At 43.8% G+C, this 11,298-nt stretch overlaps 1 protein-coding gene across 1 annotated transcript; it reads left to right on the forward strand.

Moving 5' to 3' along the window:
* Positions 1–1,352: 1,352 nt before the first annotated feature.
* Positions 1,353–8,477, forward strand: zbtb42 (zinc finger and BTB domain containing 42). The gene is made up of 2 exons (XM_028566300.1): positions 1,353–1,575; positions 2,859–8,477. The coding sequence occupies exon 2, from the start codon at positions 2,873–2,875 to the stop codon at positions 4,466–4,468; it is 1,596 nt and encodes a 531-aa protein (XP_028422101.1). The 5' UTR covers positions 1,353–1,575; positions 2,859–2,872; the 3' UTR covers positions 4,469–8,477.
* The last annotated feature ends 2,821 nt before the right edge of the window (positions 8,478–11,298 follow it).

Below are 11,298 nucleotides of genomic sequence, written 5' to 3' on the forward strand. Positions count from 1 at the left end.
ACACACACCCCTCCTCTACTGGACGCCTACGTTTGCCAGGGAAACACAGGGCCACTGCTCCTATTCTTATCCACATTGCTGCTCCTGCATGGATGATGTGTGTGCGAATGTGAGTGCTGAATGGTAAATAGTTTTTTTATGTGGCACACTCACCTGCTACTTTAGTATAAACATTTAGCTTACTGGTGTTTTGTCAAAAGTTCATCTTTTTGTTTCATGCACACCACTAATGATTTTTTTTAGACCAAATAAAGAGAGTTTTTATTTAGAGAGCATGACACTGTCTTGCTTTGTGATCATCTGAACATGACTAGAGTGCAAATATCCACCCTCTGTAACAGTAACAGCCAGACTAAAAATGGAATAAAGCAGTAAGTGGATAAGAATCTAGCTGGTGGCCCCTTCCGACCAGTGACTGCCGCCTCCTGTCACATTGCTCATTCCCCTCTGTGTCAGAAGGCTGTGAGGAGCTGCAAATGGCCCTTTCAAAACACACGGCAGCTGGAACACAGGGCAAAGGTGACTGAAGCAGTTGGGGGAGCACAGGGAGGGACAGGAGGGGGGGCACGGGATGAGCAGCTGCAACCTCGAGCCCCTGTTTCTCCACTGTGCCACCATCATATACAGAACAGAGTCCGGAGACTGTGTTTGTTTTATTTTTTTTTGCAATGCCTGATAGTCTAATCAAATGTGTGACTTTTTTTCTTCAAACATACTTCACATAAACCAGCATAATTTGTATCTTCAGACAATTTAGGCTAAATAAGTCACAGCCTGGAGCTGGTTTGGTCTGAGAAAACAAAGGCACTGGGTTGTGGTGCCAGGGAATTCCACAACCCAAAGCAGGATTAGGGAGAACAGCCCTTAAAAGTTCCCAATAGTCCATTGACCCTCCAAATGAACAAAGCGTGATTTATAATTCTCAGTTTTGGATACTTTCAATATCGATTATTTGTGACAAAAGGGTTTCTTTTATCCACAGCAGACATTAAAAAAAAAAAAAAAAGGTAACATTTCGGGAAGCTTGCAAATCCAATTTACATTCTGGATTGGAAATTTAAATCATATGATCTTCAAACAGATCTGGATAGAAAAGGAAAGAGCAGACAGGGTGCGTTTTTTCCCCCAATCAAATAACACATTTAAACATGCAACTTTAATGATTAGACTGGCTACTTGAAGCCATATCTTACAAAAGTCATCAATTGCTCTATTTGTCCGTTCCTCTACTTTGCGATAGGCTACTTCCGGATTTATCACACTTAAAGTCCCCCCCCCCGCTCATGGGACAGGTGTTGTAATAAGACAGCCAATTGATGTTCCCAGTGTACTCTGCTACTTGCTGCCGCTGTGTGAGTTCACGGAGTAGTACAGAACTTATTGTAGCCGCGCGATATCGCGAGACTTGTGCCATTATCAACCTGCTTGACACACAGCAGCGCTGAGTGCAGCCTGCCTTGCCAGGGTCGGACTGAAGCTCAAGAAACGACAAGGAGAAGCGAACATCTGGCCGCACATCATGAAAGGACGTGGGAGCTTCTAGGAAAGAACACGACGAACCGGGCAGAAATAAATGTAAGTACAGTGTTTGTGTGCTTTTAAACGGAGGAAGCGAAAGTTAAAGAGTGTCCCCTCGCCTCTTCGTTCAGCGCAGTTGCTGTGAGTTCCTCTGCTGTTTAAAAGGCTCCTAGCAATGCGTTGCCCAACACGGACATGGAGCTCGGTTTACTGTGTCCTTGGCTCCCCTGTATACTCTTTACACATTTCTTTCTCTTATTAAAATAACTGCTGCGCGCAAAATTCTACATATGCACATTTTTTCGCGACAGCATCAAACTTTAATATTCAATTCACTCGACTTTTTTTTTCTTACCATCTGCCTTTTCTGTTTCGAATTAACTCCTTTAAACAAATATTTCACAGTTGTGCGCGTGTTTCTGATGAGTGCGTAAAAGCGTTTTTATTCTCCTCCGCGGTTGTCGGCTGCATTTTTTTCTCTCCCTTTGGTGATAAATTACCCGATTAAAAGAAGTTAGAAATTCCGTGTAATCTTGTGACACTTGTGAGTCCATTCTTTTCTTTTTTACAAGTTGTGGTTGTGTGTGTGTGTGTGTGTAGTTTAGACCGCCTAGCACAGAGTTAACATATGGCTTAAAGAGGAGCACAGCTGGAGGTAGCGTTTCCATTGCGGTGATGTCAGAGCAGCTGACTCCACAGCTTGCAGTGTAATTAGCAAACAGAGCACCAGTTTACTCACTCTGCACTGCTCTTATTTTTTCATGTTAGCCTCCTTCCCCCGATGGACGAGTGCTATCATTCCCAGTCCCGCTTGCTTGTTCTGTAAACACCGCTGTTTTCGCGTGCGATTGGGAACGCGCTTGGGCGTCACTTATCGCAAATTTTGGAAGCACAAGAAGTAGGCTGACTTACAACAAACCCGGAATACTTCGGATAATTTGGAGAGTGGATTCCGTTTACACCGTAATACATGGGTGGGTGAGCGCAGCGTAGCGTATCCTGCACCACTGGAAAGAATGTGGGATTTATGTTCTCAAGTTGGATAAAGTTATTGCTGTAGACCTTTTTGGGGGAATTCATTCTTTCTGAATAAAGTTTTGTATTTGTGAATGATTTCACGAACTTGTATTTTTCTTTTTTCTTTTTTTTTTTACAGGTCTATTGTCTTCCAGCCTATCTTTGCTTATACTTTTAAATGATTTGGTTTACGCTATTCCTCACATTGCCTCTGCTTTTGGTTACTTTGTGTCTGCCTCGGATATGCGACGGCAGCTCCGCTGTGCCCTCTAAATGGCTTCATTTCGTTTATCCAGTATCCTGTTTTTCCTGTTTTTCATCAGGTTATGAAGGAAGAATGGAGTTCCCAGACCATAGCCGCCAGTTGCTGCAGTGTCTGAGTCAGCAGCGTCACCAAGGTTTCCTCTGTGACTGCACTGTTCTTGTCGGGGAGGCTCGATTCAAAGCGCACAGAGCCGTGCTGGCCTCCTGCAGCATGTACTTCCATCTCTTCTACAGGGACCAGCTGGACAAAAGGGACGTTGTGCATCTCAACAGTGACATTGTGACAGCCCCGGCTTTCAGTCTGCTCCTTGAATTTATGTATGAGGGGAAGTTGGAATTCAGCTCTCTCCCGGTGGAGGATGTCCTGGCAGCAGCCAGTTACCTCCACATGTATGATATAGTGAAAGTGTGTAAAGGCAAGCTTAAAGATAAGGAACTCTCCTCTCTGGATGAAAAGATAAGTGAGGGTTTGGGACTCGGCTGTCTGGACAGGGAAAATTCCTCCGAAGGCGAGCTGCACAGTAAGCAGCTCATCCGGCGACAGGCCCAGACACAGTCTCAGGGGCTTCACAGAGCCCCCCCGGCAGACGAGTTTGACATGGACAACAGCGAAGTCAGGCTGGCTGTCACAGATTGTGATAGGTCTGCATGGAGCAGGCAGAAGGCAAACGGTCACTCTGGCAGGTCCCCGGACCTTGTAGGTGTCAATTATTTGTCAGCAGAGGCCGAGCCCTGCGTCCAAACAGCTGGAAAAACAAAAGCTGATGTCAGTAGTTCCACCGTATCGCTGTCCCAGAGGTCCCGGGCTTCAGATGACATGGACTGTGCACTGGATTTGTCTTTCAAGCCTCTGTCTAGCAGAGATCCCTTACACCCCTCCTACATCTCGGGACAGCTGGCCCTCGACAGCCAGCAGCAGGGCACTGAGCCACTTGTTAAAGACGAACACGACTTGCTGTCAGAGCAGGAGGACAGTGAGCCGATGAGCCCTGAGAGCCAGCGCTTTGGGAATAGTGCCAGGAGCTCAGTGGTGACAGGGTTCGCTGCCCTCTTCCCAGGCAACAACGGCTCCACAGCCGCCCTGCTCTCCCAGGAGGAGGACCTGATGGACGAGGAGGGGGAGGCCTGCAGAGGGAGGGAGGGCGCCCCAGGCAGGGAGGTAGAGGAGAGGAGGGGTAGGCTGCTGGGGGACAGCGAGGAGGAGGAGGAGGACGACTTGGCCTCTTCAGACATCTCCACCTCCAGCGGGGTGCTCCTGCCCCCGGGGCAACAGGTGTGCGTGTGCCCCCTCTGCAGTAAAGTCTTCCCCAGCCCCCATGTGCTGCAACTGCACCTCAGCTCCCACTTCCGTGAGAAGGACGGCGCTCGCTCCAAGTTGTCCCCCGACGGCTCGGTCCCCACCTGCATGCAGTGCAACAAGACCTTCTCTTGCATGTACACCCTCAAGCGTCACGAGCGCACACACTCCGGCGAGAAGCCGTACACCTGTGGCCAGTGTGGCAAGAGCTTCCAGTACTCCCATAACTTGAGTCGGCACGCTGTAGTCCACACACGCGAGAAGCCTCACGCTTGTAAGTGGTGCGAACGGCGCTTCACCCAGTCTGGGGACCTCTACCGCCACATCAGGAAGTTTCACTGTGGCCTTGTCAAGACTCTCGCCATTGGATAAAAGACCTCTCACCAGTGCCATGACACAAGACCAAATGTCGTTTCATACACTGAAAACTACTACTGAACACTTTCCCCATTAGTACACACACGTTGGCAGGTTGTTGGAGATGTTTTTGGATTCTACCCCATGTGGCATTTCTCAAGTTAAAGATGTAGCAATGTTAAAAACTGGAGCTGTTTTCTGTGTCACAGGCATACATGATGGTCAGAAGCAGACAGTTGAAGGTGCACAGGCTGTTAGGATAAACATGGGTGCTGTGAAACCCAAGCTGGATCTGTGTGGACGAAGGTGAACAAATCAGATGATGCACTTGTTTGTTTCTCTTTTGTTTGTGTCAATCTGTTGAGTTAATTTAAGGAGTATATTTGCTGAAAGAAAAAGCATCCTATGTTCGTACCCTATGGGCAAATGGGTGATAGCTAATGCTAACACATGTTAATACAATCGTCAGAGTGAGTGAGACTTTTATTTGTGCACATGGGAGATCAGAACCGTCCGCAAGTAGCAATATATGATTTTAAACTCTTATTATTATTATTATTATTATTATTATTATTATTATTATTATTATTTTATTTATTTTTTGGGATTTGTTTAGTCCTTAACAAAGTAAACTACTATAAGGCAGCAAAACTAATGAAGTTTGACTACTGGAAGTATAACTATTTTTATCATGGAAGTAGAATTTTTGTTTGGTTGAAATGAAGTTGGTTAGTTTTATGTTGTTTATAACAAGAGGCAAGCAGACCATCATATCACCATATTTCCTTTCTTTTTTTGTTGCCTTGGGGTGAGATACCAGCTCTTTAGTTGCTAATGTATGCGAGCACATATCAATGGAACGGCCTTCTAATTTGCTACTTAAAAATAAGTTGTATAATCAGAGGAAGGATGGAGAGTAGTCAAAAGCTAATGCCTGTAACACTGGTGCCTACTAAAATGCTTATCACTTCACCTAGTGTACTTACTTAGACAAGAATGAGATATATCACTATGCCTTCTTGTAAAGTTCTGTGAGTTTTCAGGCCTTTAAAAAAAAAAAAGAAGAAAAAAAATCTGGAGTACACTCCACATACCAGGCGGTAACAAAGGTAATTGTCTACTCTGGAATGCCAATTGATCCATGTGCAACCTTAGTTAAATCATTTACAAGAATGTAATAAAAGTGCGTAAATCAAGCTCTCGTCAATTAAATAGTTATTGACTTGTTTGGGTTAAAAGAAAAATGGTTGCCAGTAAATGACCTTGTTATTTCGTGGTATGGCGTAAAGGGTACACTGACACGGTGTTTAGGGCAAACCCTCAGCAGGCAGGCAGGGAGGGAGGGAGGGAGACAGGTGGATAGTACTTTGTTGGTGTCATCAAAGCTGCGCTCCAAGTGCCATTCAGCTCAATCTACTGACTTTTCGTTCTTTGAATTAATCTTTTCACATCATAATATCTTCTTACTGTACGTGTGTACGTTACTACTGATGAAGCTGGAGCCTTTAGAGATGCTTCTCCTTGAAAGAATCTTTGGGCAGGAAATGGATTTCTTCTGTCTGTCTGTTCACATAGATGCTATCTGGATTCTTAGCAGGGGGCGCATTTGTCTAATCTGTCCTGAGAAGACTTGACCAGAATTTATTTATTAGTTTGACTTGGTTCAGGGTTTACTGTAGGTGTACTTCTTATTTCTATAAGCTTGAAAGACGCCGCGTCTTGCCTAGCGATCTTGGTACTCATTAACTGGTATTAGGGCTGTCTGTTCGTTTTCTCTGTGCAAATCCAGTTCATGTAATGGTATTTTAATATACCGTCTAGAAATCTCTGCTGGGTGTTCAAGATTTGTCACATGGAACATAGAGAAGCACTTGTTTTAAGCATGCATATAGTTTCAACACTATTGTCTAGGCTGCTATTTCTTACTATATGTATATTTAATGTAAATATATATTCTATTTATCAAACTGTTTTTGTTGTTCCGTGTTACAACATGTGTAAGGTGGAGAGAGTCAGGTGTCTTATCAAGACTGCAGTCTCTTAAAAGTGTCACGTCTTCCCCAAGGAGTTTGGTTCCTTCCCCTAGGAAACAGTTGTTCACAAGCACAGCCACACTGATACGGCACTGGCTACCTATAGAAAGGAGACAATACAGGCATTGTGTCCCCCCCGGCCCCCCCACCACCAAATCCCAGGTAATTCTTAAGGGATCATTGTGTATCTCTGTGCTAGCTGTGGGGAGAAAAGGCAGCGTAAGTCTCTCTTTGCACTTTTCTGTATTGAATGGAGCCATTGGAATGTGAGAAATGTATTTAGCAGAGGGAGACCAAGGACACTGTAAACAGGTGTATTGTTTTGGAGGCATCAAAGAACAGCCCCCCCCCCCATCCCAGCATGCAGTAGATAAACGCTTCATTGTTCATCTACATGGAGGATATACCACAGTAATTTGATTGCACATCCATCAGGAGCATATCAGAATTATCAGAGAATTGTTTTCCAAGTGCTAGATTTAAAAACACTAAAAAATATGTCTGGCAACTGTAACAATACATGTCAAATGTAAGTGCTGACTACCTATCCATTTCAGTATAGCCTACCCTAAGGTGTTTTTTTTAATTTTTTTTTATGTTAATCATCAAGACTTCTTTCAGGACGAGTCAAAAGCATTTTCTCTGAGAATTACCGCAATCTGTTTTCATTCTACTCCCTGACCTGCAGTCAGCGATGGGGCTTGAATGTACAAGGCTTGTGCGTTACTTTACAAGAAATGTGATCTGGCTGTTGCACTAACACTCGTGCCGTTCGCATACCCTGAGAGTTTAATCACTTCAGTAAGAACAATACATGTCAGATACATAGCTGTTGTGTAGTGTTAATAATGTCTATTTCAATCAGAACACAGGAATGTAGATTTTGTCACTGTTTTAGTTTTTTTAAAGGAACGTTTCTTATATGGTGCAAGTTAAATTGCTTGATTCTTTAATGTACATGTGTACAGAGGTAGAAAAACTAACGATATGTGAAGAATTTCTTTTCTTTTTATTGTTTGCCGTCTTTATTTATACCTCCAGAATGATCACCAAATGTGCCTTGTAGACACGACTAGGTGTTGCATCTGGAGAAGCCCTTTTTCTATATTGTACATGTTTGCCCTTGTCTGCGGCGGTAAAGTTCACATCACAGCAACAAAAACCCATTGAAGTGATTAACAAGTGTTGTTCCTGTTTTTTTTTCTATCATGTCAAAAATCTGAGTAACGAAGTTTTCAAGTCCATTTCTTTTTTTGCTGCTTTGCAAGAGATTACATTTGAGATTTATTTGACCATTTTTGTGAATAAATCTGTTTGTGTTGAACTGAAGACATGCATTTTTGTGATTTGGCTTTTAGTAGCCAATACTACTGGGAACTAACAGTCTGTTTATTTAGTTAATGTCACTGTTGAATGTGAAACACTTGAGATTTTGACTGTTGACTTGTATGGAAACGGCGCTACTCTTGATCGAGGGCTACGTATGTTTGCCTAACTCATGCTGTATGATCTTTAAGTCAAAAAAAAAAAAAATTACTTTACCAATACTGGAATTTTGTCCTCTGCAGGTTACAACTGTGAAATTGTGTATAATCATGAGAAATATTTATTATTGCATTTGCTTCTTGTGCAACGTTTGACTGTCTCAGTTCTAATTTGGTAAAGGAAAAAAAGCTTCTAAATGTCAAACAAAAGTCTTTTTAATAGAATTTGTAGAAGTGCCATTAGAATTTAATATAATTTTTTAATAAAGGTATATTTTATAGTAATCAATTGCTTCAGTGTTAGTGGTGTAGAGATTAGAGGACAATCTTTATGCAGAATTGACATTGCTTAGATACTGAGGCAATTTACTCTTGATCTATAACTGTATGTGCATTTTCTTTGTTTGCGCTTTTGGAGTGTGCTTGTGTGCGTGTGCTGTGGAAATGTGACAATCTTGATTTAGATCTTTCTTAAGATTATGCATAGAATTAAATGGAACAACTTTCTCTCTGTGTGGATTTTATTTTTTATTTTTTGCACTCGCGCTAGTTTTCACACCAGTCAATGTATCAATTTCAGACAAAATACTTTAAGCACAAGATGAGCTTTGAATTTAATAAGAAAAGTCAAAGTAGACTGATACACAGCAGCAACAATCGGCCAGATAGCGTGTGTGTGTGTGTGGGCAGCACTGCAATGTGTACACAGACAACAGAAAGTGATAATACTGCTGGTCTTACAGGCCCTATCCCTCTGAAACCATAAACTCAGCTCAAGGACGGAGCAATTTCAAGCTGGGCTCCTATTGTTCCTGACCTGTTGCCAATACTCTCCAAAACAGATAAACCGGAGATAACAAAGCCAGCTGACTTTGTTCTGTAATTATTACTAAAACTTAACTTATATCTTCTACACACACACACACACTCACACATCTATTTGTAAGTAAACAAACCTACCAAATGTGTGTCTACTTGAGGGATTCATGCCCATTCACTGGACATTTTCAATGGCGAGAACTTTTAATTATTTCCCCGCTGCACCATGAAAGAAATCCAGCTGCTCTGCTACGTGATCCCAATGGGGATGTGCTCGGGTTCCCACCACCCTCCCCCCAATCCCAGCTCACCCCTTCTGGGAACGCCATATAGACAAGGGCCGCATCCAACTGCCCCTGCCCCCATTTATCCTACCTCCACCCCCACAGCCCCCCAAACCACGGCCTCATCCCACCACTCTATTGTGTGCGTGGGTAGTAGCTCAGCCAGGCTATTGTCTGGCCCAGCTCCACAGCACGTACTTTATGCACAAACAGACGACACAGTGGCGCTAGCCAGGCAGCTCCAACATAAAGAAAACAATGTCCTCCCAAGATCATTCATAAACACCCTGAACAGCCCCAGCCAGCTCACAGTAAATAAGGGCCCTCCGCAATGCTGTGGCCACCTCACACTGTAAACATCCACAGCAGCAGGCCTCAGAGCGCTCGCTGGCACCAACATCTCACATCTGCCTAACGGGATCCAGGGCTTAGACAGCCTGGTGTGTGTGCTTTTCTTTATGGATCCAAACCTTCACATGGAAAGTAGGGGCCATGTGATAGGGCTTAGCTGCAGGGTGACGAGCTGCGATATGTGCAGTGTAACTCGATGGTGTAATAAAACATTCCTCTCAGAGGCTCAAAGCCTGGCTCATTTGACTGTGAGTGGTTTTGTGTGTGTGTGTGTGTGTGTGTGTGTGTGTGTGTATTTAGAGGTACTTGAGAGAAGTTGAGAGGAAAGTTGTAAGTGTCCACCACCTCAACAAGGCCAGCGGTGGGAGCCCTTGACCTCTGAAGGGACGGACTGCCAGGGACAGCTGGTGTGGCCTGTGTTTATTTATTTATTTCTTAACAAAGGACAGGTGGTCACACTTGAAAAGGGCACACAAACAGTCACACATGCGCTTGTGTACAGACAATGCGCACACACACGCACGCACGCACGCACGCACGCACGCACGCACGGTAGTTTTCTTCTTCTCTCTCCGTATGAACACACATGCATATGGTTATCATCCACTTAATTTTGGAGGTGCAATTCTTTTGACTTTCAGAAAATCACATTGTGTCCAAGAATAATTCCCAATTAATAATATTTAGTGTGGTGTAAAAAAACAACCTCAATATGTGACCATTATTGCGAACTTGTAAGGCTGCGTTCACATTTGAAGCAGTTCTTAATCGCAATCTAAAGCTGCACTCAATTGCTACAAGTGCATAAATACATATCAACTAGTGCTCTCACACTGGGTTGGCCTTTTTTGGAGTGGCTCGCCCTAACAGTGCCAAGACAGTGTGTCCTTGGTCCACTATACAGCTGTCACTTACTCACACTCGTTGACGCATATTTATAGCAGCAGCATCACTGGGCTTGACGCTTGCCACACTCAGATCACAGCTGGTCCCCACAAGAATGGGTGAAAGACAAAGCCACGTGCTCCCGCTGGCCGACTGCAGTTGGTCGTGTCTGGAGCGCCGTGGGTGATTATGTGGCCCCCTTCTCATCACAGACACCCAGCCCATACATGCACCAGGGAGAAGATGAGGACCATTCGTGGGAGGGCGGAGGGAAGCACACCGTGACCCCTTTTTTTTTTTTTTTTTTTGTCTCCTTTCTTTGAATGTCATGGATGGGGATGTGCTGAAAACCTTGACAGCTGTGCTGTGTTGTTTTGAAGGTACATAAACACATCATTATGGAGTTAACAGAGATCAAGGAGGGGAGCCTGAGCATCAGCATTCTTCCCTCTAATAAGTTAACAGTGAATACGGTAAATGTTTTGGATGACAGACAGGTGAGTCCTGTCTAAACCACATCTGTAATTTTCTGTATCTGAAGTCAAAGTAAAAAAAATTTATTCCTTATTTTTCAGATTTGGGAGACATACAAGACAACGGGATACCTGTATCACCAATACTATTTTCTTTAAATATTGAGGCAATAGCTGAGATTAAACCAGAGTGTATGGTGAATGAATCACGAGATTGTGTTCTTTGCAGACACCATTTTCTCCACTGGCATGATTTACGTTACTCCCCTTTCTTCTAGATACAAGGGTACTAAAGGGAGGTCCCATGCAATAATCCATCACAGGAAATTGGCTGAAACAACTGGATACTGAAGTGACTTTCTGATGGTCGACACAGGGATTCGGAACAGCGTTACTCAGCCGGTAAGATAAACTCATCTCCCAGGTCAAACGGGACCAGGGGGATGCTCACTAGACTTTGGAGGAGAGAATAGAGGTGACTAGGAGGTCAGTTCGCAGTGTAACCGTAACAATATG

The sequence above is a fragment of the Perca flavescens genome, chromosome 20 (assembly GCF_004354835.1).
Source record: "Perca flavescens isolate YP-PL-M2 chromosome 20, PFLA_1.0, whole genome shotgun sequence".
Taxonomy (NCBI): domain Eukaryota; kingdom Metazoa; phylum Chordata; class Actinopteri; order Perciformes; family Percidae; genus Perca; species Perca flavescens.

Bases quoted from the DNA above. Each gene is read 5' to 3' on its own strand.
- zbtb42 (XM_028566300.1), top strand. From the start codon at position 2,873: ATGGAGTTCCCAGACCATAGCCGCCAGTTGCTGCAGTGTCTGAGTCAG.